Consider the following 14,930-nt stretch of genomic DNA (forward strand, 5'->3'; position numbering starts at 1 on the left):
AGAATAAAAGTAATGTTCATGAGTTGGTAGACTCAAGGTGTTTCAACGTGTAATAAAGCAGTTGGTCTCTAATAAAATCCTTCCTATAGAAGAACAAAAGAAATATCCTCACCTCCAAAGGAATACTCTTGTATACCTTTTAATTGTTCCTTATGTTTTGTTTTGGTCTTTTATTCATTGGTTTCTGTAGAATTGGGGATTGAAACCCAGAGGGTGACACTTTACCACTTGGATCCATGTCTCCAGGCCTTTTGTTTGCATTTTGTTTCTGAGATAAGATGATCTTAACTTTTTCCCAGACTGGTCTAGAACTCCAGATTCCTGGCTGCTTCCTCCTTCCTGTCTAGATTACATGTACATCTCACCATGCCTGGGAAGGCAGGCTGTGTATTTTTCCTTCATTGAAATAAATACTGACACATTTCTACTTACACAGCATTTTTTTATTAAATATACTTTGTGAGAAAAAGCACACCCTGAAGTGCCAGATTCCATGTAAATTAGATCGTTTGGTGAATATAATGGTGAAAAACAAAAAGAAGTCAGCACAATTTAAATACTCTCATAAAAGAGCAAGAACATACCATGATCTTCAAATAAGAAAACAATCATCAAAATATAAAAGGGAAAGAAAATCTCTTGTAGAAGAATATATTTCACATATCCACCTGTTGATCTTTTCATTAAAAAAATACCTATTCTAAACTCATGGACACACTCTTACTATGCATATTTTGATCAATGGTATAAGGAGGAGTTGGAGTGGAGATGAAGTGACAGTTTTTGTTACACAGTAGTCTTGCTCACTGGCACAAACAGTGGAAGGTAGAGGGAGCAGATTTCTGAATTCAGCTGTGAGTGGCAGGATTGGGATACTGCTAAAAATTTAGGGGAAAGAAAAGGCTCAAGTTTTAGCTATTCCCAAATACCAAAAACCTGAAACAGACATGGCCAGTTTAAAGGCAGCTATGGGTAAAATGTAGAAGTGGGTTGAACATTAATGTCTGGGGGCATATCCTATATTACTTAAATTTCACTATAGAGCTAAACTAGCAAGTGTAATCTACAGATAGAATAGTGCCAACATGACATGTTCTAGCCAATGTTTGGCTACAAGGATTTGGAAGGAGACAGGCAAAAATTAATATAGTGAATATTAAAAAAACTCTTCACGTGTGTATATGTGTATGTAAATATACACATATTTCTCTAAAACCTTCCCACCAACATATAGTATACGCGACATGTAATAGATAAAGCTCCAGTACCAAACTAGGATATGCAAATCAGCAGTTCAAATTAAGTGTTAAAAAGCTCCTACTACTGATACAAAGAGTAGACTCTAGTATTTATTCAATAATTAGCACTCTTTCTCTCTCTCTCTCCAGTCCTGGGGCTTACATTCAGGGCCTGGGCACTGTCCCTGAACTTCTTTTTGCTCAAGGCTAGCACGCTACCACTTGAGCCACAGCGCCACTTCTGGCTTTTTCTGTGGTACTGAGGAATTGAACCCAGGGCCTCATGCATGCTAGGCAAGCACTCTACCACTGAGCCACATTCCCAGCCCTAATAATTAGCTCTCTTATTGTTAAAAAAAAAAAAGCTGGTTGTTGGTAGGATATCCTAGTTACTCAGGAAGCTGAGACCTAAGGATTGGAATTTGAAGGCAGCCAAAGAAGAAAAGTTTGCGAGACTCTTATCTCTAACTAGCAAGAAGTAGAGGTGTGGCTCAACTGGTAGAATGCCATCCTTGAATGGGAAAAGGCCAAACAAGAGTTCGAGGCCCTGAGTTCAAGCCCCAGTACAGACACACACACACACACACACACACACACACACACACACTAATGTTAATGAGCAATACTTGTCACTTTCAGTTTTTAGATACTATAGAAATTTACAGAATAGTAGGAAGAAGAAAATAAAGTGATTAAATTGGATTCTGACTCTATGATCAAAATTAAATAACACATCCAAAAAAAAACCCAAAACACATTTCATAGCACGACCTGCCAAAACTTCCCTGATCTTTTCAATCCATGAAAAAGAATGAATTTGTCTGGTTTTGCTAAAACTTTTAGGAAACAAAAATAATTTAATCATGAAATACCAGCTTGGTAATGAACCAGTATCAACTGGTATTTAGTTGTGTCATCCAAAATAAAAAGGCCGACAAGTTCTAACTAATATACAAACAGGGTACTGAATTCATGAATGAACATAGAACTATTTCCAGCATACAAATACTCTGATTTTGTACACACTGCATTTCAAAATTCTGTAAACTGCGAGGCATTCCGGTGTTTAGTGTGGCAGCAAAGCATATTACATGTTGCATTATTTTATCCTGTTCAGCCCTTTTCCCATTAAGCACGCAAACACCGTCATCACCATCTTTGGTTTCACTTCTACGAGATCATCAGGTAATGCATAGATCCGGGCGCCGATCTTTCGAGCAACTGAGATGGCATATCTTGAAAGGAAAAGAAAAACATCTTGGTATCTGTGATCAATTGGTTTGTACTGAATAGATTTTAACAAAAGGATGAAACATTTTGATAAGATTAACTTGACAGAAAGGTTAAGGAGGGGATTTTAAAAACTCATTCCCCATTCAAGTTGTTCTTTTCCTGTAGGGATTTTATTTTATTCTTTTTCTTCTTTTGGTTGGTCGTGGGGCTTGAACGACTGGCCTGGCACTCTGTTCTTCACCCCAAAGCTCAAGGCTCAAGGCGAATGCTCTACCACAAGAGCCACAGCACCACTCCCGGTTTTCATGGACTTTCCTGCCTGTCTGTGGAGCCCAGACTAGCTTCAAACTCGAAATCCTGCTGCCTCCACCTTCAAAGCATGGGGACTGCAGGTGTGCACTACCACACTCAGCTCCTGGAAGCGTTTTAGAGAATATATAAACCATGAAGGCTTACTTAGCATTGTTCAGTTTGTCCTCATTGGAAAGGTTTTCTCTCTTGACCATTTCTTGACGAACCGCATTTGGAGCAATGGCATCTATCAGGTCTAGGACAGGTAAACTTGTGCTAATTGATTTATCCTAGAAAATAAAGAGGACATGAGCATTCCTCAACATCTTACCCTTTCGTTTTCATCATCATTAGCCTCTTCTGCTTCTTCTCACATAATGGAAACCAAGAGATAGATTTTTTTTTGGATGTAGTAAGCTTTTCTACCATTTGATATATGACTTTTTTTCTGCCTTTCTATAAATGATAGAGAACTGTCACCTACCTGACTACCATTTGTGGATGTGACACTTCCTATGATGCTAACTACAGAATCTGTGCTGTAAAAGGCAAGTCACTTTTGAAAGAGAATAAATGGATTTTCAGTGAACAATTCACAAACTCTGGTGATATTTTATTTCTTAGACTACAAATTCAGAGAGAAGAGTGAAATCAACGGAGACATTATTCTTGCAGCTTCATGTTGTAGCTTATTTAATCTTCATTTTTAATCCCAACAGGTATCATGATAAAGGAGTTAAAAACCCCTCTTTTAAAGATAAAGAACATGACGTTTAGAAAGCCCTTGTGACTTAACACAGCCACTGAGTACAGTCCAAGTGTTTGAAACCATAACCAACCTATGCTGATGCCAACATACTCTGTGTTAGACTTCTTTTTTCAAGGTGAATACAAAATGAATCACTGAATTTCAATAGCCAAGGCTGTAGCTGAAGCTGGGTCTCAATCTGAATTCATTCTAGCACTTACTGGCCCTTGCACATGTGATTTATTTTCTCTCTCTGGTCATGATCTGCCTATAGCATATGCTCACTCCCTCTTCTGTCTCCATCCTAACAGAACCCGTATTTTTGCTCTGTATCCAGACTGTTCTAGGGATACACACTGACAAGCCTACTCAATGCTCCAAGAAAGGCCCTGAATGGGTCTCGGTCTTGTATTTTCAGTGCAGACAGGCTGTTAAACATACTGCTTTTCTGGCCTAAAGTGCAGTGTGTAAATAAATAAACTCTGTATTTCACACTAAACTTAGATGGTAAGAATGGATTCAGGGAAAAAGGTGTCCTAAAACATTCTTCTAGGGGGGACAATAATGAAAAAAGTAAACAGGCTGAAAAACACTAGTCTCATTAACAAATAAGGTAGTTTTCTTTTTCTTTTCTTTTTCAGTTGTGGGACTTAAATTCAGGGCCTGGGCGCCGTCCCTGAGATTTCTTTGCTCAAAGCTAGCTCTTTGCCACTTTGAGCCACAGCGCCACTTCTGGTTTTCTACTGGTTAATAGGAGATAACAGTCTCACGGACTTTACTGCTCAGGTTGGCTTTGAACCGAGATCCTCAGACCTCAGCCTCCTGAGTAGCTAGGATGACAGGCGTGAGCCGCCGGCGCCCAGCTAACAAGGTGGTTCTATCCTTTCATTTGGGCCTCTTTCAATCAGGCCAGGGAGAGCCAGTGATCCTTTCCTGTATGTGAATGAGCGGCTAAAACTTTGGTCACACTCAGCCTCTGGTCGGTCCTATAACCAGAAGAAGCAGCAGGGAGGAGGAGGAAGGCAAGCAGAGCTGGCATGTCAGATGGCAAAGCAGAGGGGGGAAAACCCTGAGTCCTGAGTGGACTTCAGTCATTGGCTCAGCTAGTCATGAAGTCAACCGTACATGTGGATTTCGAAATCCAGGTCATTGACTTTTAGGGCAGGGTCTGGCTTTCCACCTAGGTACCCTTGATTCACAATCGGGGTCCTGAGATCACAGAGATAGTTGGGATCACAGGCATGTGCCACCATGTCCCAGAGTCTCAGGGACTTTTCTATCCAGACTGGCCTGGAACCTTGATCCTCCCATTTATAAAGTTTTACATTCTTTTTTTTTTTTTGGTCGTGGGGCTTGAACTCTGGGCCTGGGCGTTGTCCCTTAGCTCTTCAGCTCAAGGTGAGCGCTCTACCACTTGAGCTACAGCACCACTTCCAGTTTTCTGGTGGTTTATTGGAGATAAACCTGCCCAGGCTGGCTTTGAACCTCGATCCTCAGAACTCAGCCTTCTGAGTAGCTAGGATTACAGGCGTGAGCCACGGGCACTCAGCAATGTTTTACATTCTTATAGATTCTTATATAGTAAGAAATTTTTTTTAAATCTTCCAAACACCCTCAAAGAGAAAGGGAGGAGATAAAAAGCGCTTGAACTGGGACTAGGGCAACATCTCTGCCAACATTCAGTTTCCTCTTAAGGCCACTTCTGGCCTCAGTTTTTGGTAGACGAGAAGACTGAATTTATCCACCTCTGACATTTCTTCCACTCTGCGATGGTGTTAAACAGCACAATGAGGCAAAGAAAGGAATGATGGAAGGGTAGATAGCTCTTAACATAGTGTCTCATATCCACTGGCAATCTTCTAGTTCACAACAAAACTGCACCACTTGCTGGGTTTCACAAATCATCAAGTCACACACACACAAGGCTCAACGAGTGAAGGTGTGCAAGCAGCCATGCTCACATGCAGGCGCAGGTGCGATGGAAGGACGGCCTGAGTGTTAGTGGCGATGGGTGTCTGGTGTGCCATGACTTTATGAGTTACAGCCACAATGCTGGTGGAGTGAGTGTGAAGTGCATTATGAGACCAAACGACACGATCCGTCTTCTCCTACCAGGTTGCTCAGGGCCCACTCGAGTCACTCTGGCTGGCAATGATGTCAGAACAGTTCTGAGACTGCCGCCAGGGAACACAAGCCAGTATAGCTCCTACAGAGACAATGGGGTTCATCTTTCTCTTCCATTTATTTGACAACCGCATTATTAGTTTTCTTGCCTCAATTCTGTATCTTTCTTTAAATTAGATTACCACAGTCTAATTTGCATTTCTAGTCAACAAGACAACCAATAAAGAAATCAAAACCCCAAAAACAAACTCCAATGGACTATTTCTAGCTTATACATGCCAAATAGTATGCCTAAACGTCATGTGTTTCTGAGATAACGTATCAACATGATTCTGAACCTAACCTTTGTCATGTCCATTAAAAAAAGTTCCTTCCATAAACTTACAAGTTTTTTAAAAAATTATGTTACCTTAAAGCTGGAAATAGAAGTGCTTTTGTTTGCATTTTTAAGAGTCTGATTGACCCACTTAATAATAATGTCATCATTCACTTTTTCTCCTTCTCCAAGATCGGATAATACCTTCAGTGTGTACCTGCAACAGACAAGATTTATGCTTGGGACCAGCAGGGCCAAGTTAGCCTCCATGCCATTCATATCATACTTGAATATTTCAGAGACAGCCAGATATGGTAGTACACATCTGTAATCCCAGTACTTGGGAGACTGAGGTAGGAGAATTCCCCAAATTCAAAGTCAGCCCAAGATATATAGTGCGACCCCATTTCCAAATAAAAGAAGGGACCGAGGAGAGGGAGGAAGGGAGGAAAAGTTCAGTTCTAACATCTCTAATTTTAGTCTGGCATTTACACTTGATTACTTTCCAAAATTACAGAGCTCATTCTTCAAAACAAAAACTACCATGTGGTATTTTTAAAAGAATTCTAAACAGCTCCTTACAAAGTCATTTTACTGAGGTATTCATAATAAGATATTGTGTTTCTAGAGATTGTCTCACTTTAAAATATAGTTATGAACATCAAGTCAATAGCAAACCTTTTATAACATTGCACTGTGCATTTCTCGTGTTTATTAGGCTTCAAAAATAGCTACTGGTGTGGCTCAAATGACCTCAGTTCTGTAACGCATCAGCTTTTACCTTCTCATCAACTGCCAAACCAATGCCAGGGTCAAGGTTGAATTCCCTTCATTTAGGTCTTGTCCAGCAATGCCCACCAAGGAGAATTTGGCTTCGTTTTTTCCAAGCGCCACAGCGTAGTTACAATTTTCAATCTACCAGTAAGAGAAAGTTTTGGTTTAAAGATACATTCTTAGAAACCTATCTCCTGAACCTGTAGACCTAGTTCAATCATGTGAAAAATAGTTCCAATGATACAGATGATGCTCAATTTCATTTCACAGTAACCAAATAAATGCAAAGAATAATTATTCCTTCAGCTCAGTCCTTTCTAGAGTGTTGTTGTTGTTGTTCTACCCTGACCTCTGCAGAGATTTCTCATCACCCATGACTTGGTGCTACAATTCTCTTATCGAGATACAGACTTCTCTTCTACTCAGGAAGTTGAGATCTGAGGACCCTAATTAACCAGCAAAAATACTGGAAGTGGACTTGTGATTCTAGAGGTAGCCTTGAGCAAAAATGCTCATGGACAGTGCACAGGCCCTCAATTCAAGCCCAGGCACACGCGCAACACACACACACACACACACACACTCACAGAACTATGCAAATTATGTGTAGGGAAGGAAGGAGGAAACTGGGGAATAACAAAGGAAAGACTAGCATTGTCCGAGAAGAATTATACTCGTTAACTGATTTATAGAATTGTAATCTCTCTGTACAACTCCATAATAATAATCTATTTTTTAAATTTAAGAAAAGAAATAAGCACCATAGATATATATAGAAGTAAAAAAATGGAATTGACTCCTAGTCTACAGGGAAAAAATAACAGCACTCTAGTTACATAACTAAAACAGGAAGAGAGTAAATGACATTTTCCATGGAAATGCAGATCAAGGAGAGAATTTTCTAGCAAACTGGATTGTGTAAAATGTGTTTCAGTGAAGGACCATCTGTTTTGTAGTTTGTGAAAAATTCTGGGGGAACTGGTGGAGAAAAACAAGTTTGGGGCACCATGTAGAAGGCCTATGAAGATGCTGATATGGCCGGCAAGGAAAAGGAAAGTGGAAATGGGTCTTAACGTTAAGGAAGGATGTGTTCTGTTTTTAGGAGTGCTTGGATTCAAATTTGGCAGAACCCTTGTAAGATTTGGAGCAATACCAAACTAAAGAAAGAATGAGAAATTAGGTTCCTAGAGGGAAGCCAAAAGCCCTAAAAAATGTATCTGTTCCCTAAGAATGGAGTACAGAAATTAAGAGTTTTACGCAGACACTGGTGGCTCATGCCTATAATCTTAACTACTGGGAAATGGAGATCTGAAGAATCATGGCTGGGTACAAGAGTTCACTTTGGTAATCCTAGCTACCAAGAGGGGGGAATCAAGCAGACTGTGGTTCTAAGCCAGCCTCGGCAGAAAAGTCTGTGAAACTCCATCTCAACAAAAGGCACTAAGCACTGTGGCAAGTACCTATCATCCCAGCTACAACTGGAAGCATAAAATGGGACCAGGGTCCAGATGCAAGTATAGATATCTAAACAAGTGAAAATAGCCATAGAGCTCCAGCCTAACAATCTGAGATCCCGAGTCTCAAGACCTAGCATCCAGCAATTCCATTCCAGGGCGTTTATCCAAAAGATCACAAACCAGGACACAGTAAAGCCACCAGCACAGCCATGTTCACTGCAGCACTAGTCACCACAGCCAAGGTATGGAATCAGCCCAAATGCCCTTAATGGAGGAATGGATCAATGTGGTATATATACACAACAGAATTCTACTCATCCAATAGAAAGAATGATAGTGTACCTGGAGAAAATTAGGTTAAGTGAAGTTAGCCAGGCCCAAAGAGAGAAAGGATCCATGTTTTCCCTTATATGTAGAAGCTAAGTATAGCTTACAAAATCTTAAGCAAATGCATTGGGTAGTGTGCAAGTATATACAAATATATTAACTGAAATACAGTAGGTTCAAGGAAGAACTCAAATAGTGTAATTCCTTATGAAGGCAAAGGCAAAGTTCAGCAAAATCAAATACCAGGAAGTGGGTGCTCAAAAGGTGTGGGGTGGGGTCAAGGGGCAAGAGGTGGATGAATGAAGAGAAGAGGGGGAGAATGTACACAACAATCATTGTACAGCCCACAAATTTTTTTTTTGGGTTCGGTCGTGGGGCCTGAACTCTGGGCCTGGGCGCTGTCCCTCAGCTCTTCAGCTCAAGGCTAGCACTCTACCACTTGAGCTACAGCGCCACTTCTGGCTTTTTTGCTTATGTGGTGCTGAGGAATCGAACCTAGGGCCTCGAGCATGCAAGGCAAGTGCTCTACCACTGAGCCACCTTCCCAGCCCCCAGCCCACAAAATTAAGAAGCATGAGGGAAAGAATGGGTAAGGGAGGGGTGGGTGACACTGATCAACATGTGTTGTATTCATAAACGGCTTTGTTAAATGGCAACGCCTTTGGACAACTACTTAAAACATCATTTTAAACTGAAAGGAAAAAGAAAAGAGTCTTGGGCCAAGATCTGAGCCTTAGAAAGCTAGAGCTGTCAGGCTGAAAGCTGAAGAACCTACAAAAATTAGGAAAAACTTGGAGAAGACAGTCTCGTGGAGGATGGAGGCCATGACCACTCAGCATGGAAAATGGACACAGGTGAAGCTGGGTCATTTTGACTGATGAGAAATCAAGGGTTCAAGTAAAATGCAATACTGAAAAGAGAATGAAGGAAGACACTGACGGTTGGTTTGATGAACTTCACAAGAGAAGAAACGCTCATAAACTAAGTCCTGGTGGCAATGTGTTGTGAAAAGTATTCTTCGTTTGTCAAAAATGAATTCAACATCTTGAATTTATCCCAGGCTTTATGTTTCCTCTTATAAATAGCTAGTGCTTGGAAGGAAGCATTCTGCATATGATTCATTTGTGACATTTTGTAATTAACATTAAAAGAAACTGCAGGTATAACGAATCTTCCATTTGGCATCTGAAATTATGAAGGAGAAAAAAAACTTATGTGAAATGAGTTAACATTTTCCAGATTTTATTTCCATGAGAATAGAAAGTAGAAAACTATAGGCAAATGAAATAAAAATTAAAAATGCAGGTAGTTCAATCACTTGAAATACTGAAAAAAGTCTGAATATGTCTTGTAATTATCATACTACCCATTTATGGCTCTTTCCTTCCTTTCTTCTTTCTTTTTTTGTCATGGAGCTTGAACTCAGGGACTGGGTGCTGCCCCTGAACCCTTTTGATCAAGGCTAGCACTCTACCACTTTGAGCCACAGCTCCACATCTGGTTTTCTGGTAGTTAACTGGAGATACAAGTTTCATGGACTTTCTTGCTCAGGCTGGTTTTGAATTCCAAGCCTCCTGAGTAGCTAGTATGACAGGTGTAAGCTCCCAGTGCCGGGTCATTTAGCTATTTTTAATATTTTGCAGTTCAAGCCTGACTGTGGCTTGAACTTGAGAAATCGTAACCTCCCTCAGCTTTGTTTGCTCATGACTGCCACTCTACCACTTGAACCACACCTCAACTTCCAGGTTTTTGTTTTTTGGGTTTTTTTTGTTTTGTTTTTTGCTGGTTAATTGAAGGTAATACTCTCAGGATTTGTCTGCCAGGGCTGGCTCTAAACCATGATCCTCTTATCTCAGCCTCCTGAGTAGCTAGGATTGTTAAGTGTGAGCCACTGATACCCAAATGAATACATATCCAGTCAAGATGGAGGAAGTTGTGCAATTATAAAGAATGCACTTACAGTGCATCTCAGACAACAGTAAATATTGCAGCTTGCTACAGACAAAAACAGTTATAAGGGTCCAACTGGGAAGGCTGCCTTCATCTTTCTAAACATTTATTAAAGCAACATATTAACACAACGTATTTGGGGTTAGAGCAGAAGTGTGGAGAGAGAGCACGCTTTACTGAGCTTTATGAGATTCTAAATCTTCTGTTTCATTTCATAACAAGAACACTGTATCCTCCCCCGCCCCGTCCCTCCCCCCCATCATTCCACTCACCTTTTTCATATTTCCTCCGAGCGCTGGGTAGGGAGGTTTGTTGACCTGGCTCCAGTTCACCGGCACTCGGATCATTTCATAGAGCTGGAAGATCACTAAAGCATCTGCCAGGTCACTAAAGTGGAAAACAGGTAGGAAGAGCAGTGAGGGGTGAGGGTGTGGGTACCAATGACATTAGGTACATTGCAGATATATGTATGTATGTATGTATGCATGTATGTATGTATGTCTGAAAACACAATGGACTTCGCTGGGTATAGTGGCTTAGGCTTGAAACCCTAGATACTCCTCTGGAGGCTCAGATCAGGAGGACTACAGATCAAGGCCAGTCCAGATTGGAAAAAAAAAGCCCATAGGAAATCCTCTCACCCATCTTAACAGTAAAAGCTGGGGAGGGAGCATAAATAGTATGAGAATAGAGCCCAGGTCAGCTGAGAGAGAGACAGAGACAGAAACAGAGAGAAGAGAGACTATTTCAAAAATAACTAAAGTGAAAAGGGCTGGAGGCATGGTTCAAAGCAGTAGATTTGCCTAGCAACCGTAAAGCCCTGAGTTCAAACCCCAGGAGCACCAAAAAAGAAAAAAATAGAGGGTCATTTAATGCTTGCAAAATGACAGGACACATCATTCAACCCAGAATTTCCATTATAATAATCTGCCCACATGTTTTTCATACATGTATACAATGACATATAAACATACACAACATACATGCACACACATGCGCAAAGACATGTGTTGCCACCATGTTTAGAAATTGGGCATCAATCTCCGGCTGTAGGGAGCTGAAGAATAACTATAAACTCCCACGATATACTACAATAGATCTGAAAATACACAGCTTCACAAGATGTATCAAGTTTAAAAAGCAAGTGGCAGAGTACTTCCTTTAGTCTGATCTCAGTTATTTAAAAAGAGGTTAGATTCAAATGTGCTTATATACTTATTATGCTAAGGACGTTACTAGTGAGCAAGAAAAAGGTACAAGGAAGGGCAGGAAGAAGGAATTATCCTGCTTAATTATGTTCTCTGTAAGTATGTATTTCTTGATACTTGTACAGTAGAATGAGTTACTTACATATTATGATTTCTTTTCCAAACTTTAAAAATAGCTCTAGGAAAAATCACAGCTACTCAGTAGGCAGCTGTTCATGTTCGATAATGAAGGTTAACAGGAAGGAAATTAGGAGCAAGTAGGAGTTCTTAAAGTAAAACTACTGCCATTTCACATTCAGAAAAAAAAAATTCTCCTGAGAAGCTGTTTTCAGTTCTGTAGGCTAAGGACATAAGGCGATGACAGGTGAGGTTTTCTACTATGGCATGAATCTTCAGCTCACATTTGAAGAATAACTGAATATTCTTTAAGGAGTTAAACGTTTTAAGGAGTTTCCTTGACATGTCATTTATTGATAGGTGGCTCAGAGGCAGAGTGCTTGCCTTGCATGCATGAGGCCCTGGGTTCCATTCCTCAGCACCACATAAGCTGAAAAAGCCAGAAGTGGCACTGAGGCTCAAGTGGTAGAGTGCTCGCCTTGAGCTGAAGAGCTGAGGGACAGCGCCCAGGCCCAGAGTTCAGGCCCCATGACTGACCCCCAAAAAAGAAAAAAAGATGAGTTTTCTGTCACTCCCATCTGCAAATATCACATCAGTTATCCTTAGCAGGCAGCACAGGAAATTTAGTTAATAAAATATTTTCTTGGTTCAACCCATGTTAATTAAGTGCTGTCATTTTTTTTTAATGTGTATATGTGTATGCATATGTGCTGGTCTTAGCTCGAACTCCAGGTCTGGGTGCTATTTCTGAGCTGTTTTGCTCAAAGCTAGTGCTTTGCCACTTGAGCCACAGCTCCACTTCTGGCTTTTTCTGTTGATGTGATGCTGAGGAATCAAACCCAGGACTTCATGCATACTAGGCAAGCATTCTACCACTGAGCCACCTTCCCAACCCCTGCTGTCATTTTTTAAATGATAATAAAGAGTAAGATTTAAAAAAATAATTATCCAGGGAAAACTAGTGATTCCTACCTATAGATGATTTTAAAAATGTAACATAATAATTGAGATGTGGCAAAAAATGAAAAATATGAATTACAATGAAAGATATTGATATAATGGAGACAATTTTCGGTCATTACTTCAATTCTAATCTATTAAAGCTTAAATAATTTGTCCATAATAAATAAATAAATTACACACACACACACACACACACACACACACACACACACTAGCTGGGCACCAGTGTCTCATGCCTGCAATCCTAGTTACTCAGGAGGCTGAGATCTGAGGATCATGGTTCAAATCCAGCTGGGACAGGAATGTCCTTAAGACTCTTATCTCCAATTAACCACCAAAAAGCCAGAAGTGGAGGTGCGGCTCATGTGGTAGAGCACTAGCCTTCAGCAAAAAGACAGGGGCAGTGCCCAGGCCCTGAATTCAAGCCCCCTGACCAATACCACACCACCAGAAGACTGTATCCTGACAATAAGGCTGAAACACAGAAGGTATTTACCTGTACAAATGATTAATGTATGGGTTGACCCCCAAGGAGTTCATCCAGTTCCGGAAGGTCCTCTCTTCCTTGCTCTCTCCTGGAGGGGACAGAAGTTCACACAGGTGATTCGAGCCCAAGGAATCACCAGGGCTGTTTTGTAAACCATCCTTGCATGGCCGCACTGGCCACGCCCACTTTGCCCTGGTTCTTTAGATAATTGTCATTTCTTTAGAGGGAAAAGAAAATCTCTTAACCCCATCATCTAGGAAGCCACTATCTGTCTCTCTCCATTCAGAATTCCCTCTTTTGATGTCTGTGGACAAGTGAGTCCTTGGTTTCCCTGTCCAATGTCTGAGGTGAGGATCAGAGACAGAAAGCATCTGGCAAACATTATACAAACAAGCAGTCAGGGCACTTGTTAGTACATGAACTCGAAACAGAAGAGCTCCACCTTTCCCACTGCAGTGCTTCCAAATTTGTATAGATTTTGAGTCTTAAAAAAAAAACAAAAATGGGGGGGATGGGATTGCAGGGATGGTAAGGGGAAACGGAGGAGGCAATAATGCTTGATAAGAAATGTACTCATTACCTTGCTCATGTAATTGTAACCCCTCTGTAGTGTATTTTCACAATAAAAAACAAAAACAAAAACAAACCAACAACAAAAAAAAACCAGGAAAGTTTCTAGGCACACAAACCTATACCAGGACAGCAAATAATAATAAAGATTAGGATTTGCAGGTAATGGATAAAAATAGGCGATGATCAATGTAACCATTCCACAGGTTTCCTGAATTACTTTAGATCATCTCTGTGAAAATAAATAAACAAACAAACAAATAAATAAATACTTGAACCAGGCACCAGTGGCTCACACCTGTAATCCCAGCTATTCAGGAAGCTGAGATCTGAGGATGAAGGTTTGAAGCCAAGCTGGGCAGGGAAGACAATGAGCCTCTTATCTCCAATAAACTACCAAAGAGCTGGGAGCAGAGCTGTGGCTCAAGTGATAGAGCTAAAAGCTCTTGAGCAAAAGAATCTCAGGGATGGTGCCCAGGCCAAGTTGAAATCCCTAGGGCTGGCACAAAAAGAAAAACAAAACCAGCTTGAGCATTCCCAGCCCTCCGCACCGCCTCGGGTGTGCTTGCTACATTTCATCCTAGGAAGTTCTCGTCTCAGGGGAGAACTCACTCCTCCTGCCTGGGGTAACGCTGCCTTCCTGAACATCGACTACCTCTGGTGTACCCCAAACAGGAAGATATGAGCTCACCCTGCCCTGTCAGGTGTGTCTTTTTTTGGGTCCAGTCGTGGGGCCTGAACTCTGGGCCTGGGCGCTGTCCCTAAGCTCTTCAGCTCAAGGCTAGCGCTCTACCACTTGAGCCACAGCGCCACTTCCAGCTTTTTTTTCCTGCTTATGTGGTGCTGAGGAATCGAACCCAGGGCCTCATGCTTGCAAGGCAAGTGCTCTACCACTGAGCCACCTTCCCAGCCCCATGTGTGTCTTTTTTTGTTGTTGTTGTTGGTAGTCATGCGGCCTGAACTCTGGGCCTGGGCGTTGATCCTCAGCTCTTACGCTCAAGGATAGTGTTCTACCAACTTGAGCCATAGCACCACTTCCAGCTTTTTCTGTTTATGTGGTGCTGAGGAGTCGAATCCAGGGCCTCATGCATGCAAGGCAAATGCTCTACCACTGAGCCACCTTCCCA

At 41.2% G+C, this 14,930-nt stretch overlaps 1 protein-coding gene across 1 annotated transcript in view; it reads right to left on the bottom strand.

Moving 5' to 3' along the window:
• Positions 1-2,289: 2,289 nt before the first annotated feature.
• The window catches only part of Pls1 (plastin 1), a 34,292-nt gene continuing 21,651 nt past the window's right edge, over positions 2,290-14,930 (bottom strand). The window contains exons 11-16 of the mRNA XM_013029935.1: positions 13,243-13,321; positions 10,731-10,845; positions 6,732-6,865; positions 6,044-6,167; positions 2,928-3,052; positions 2,290-2,473 (exon numbers count right to left, since the gene is read on the bottom strand). Coding sequence (XP_012885389.1) covers positions 2,338-2,473; positions 2,928-3,052; positions 6,044-6,167; positions 6,732-6,865; positions 10,731-10,845; positions 13,243-13,321 — 713 coding nt within the window. The 3' untranslated portion in view covers positions 2,290-2,337. The remainder of the gene's footprint in view (positions 2,474-2,927; positions 3,053-6,043; positions 6,168-6,731; positions 6,866-10,730; positions 10,846-13,242; positions 13,322-14,930) is intronic.

This window comes from Dipodomys ordii, unplaced genomic scaffold, assembly GCF_000151885.1.
Source record: "Dipodomys ordii isolate 6190 unplaced genomic scaffold, Dord_2.0 Scaffold124, whole genome shotgun sequence".
Classification (NCBI taxonomy): domain Eukaryota; kingdom Metazoa; phylum Chordata; class Mammalia; order Rodentia; family Heteromyidae; genus Dipodomys; species Dipodomys ordii.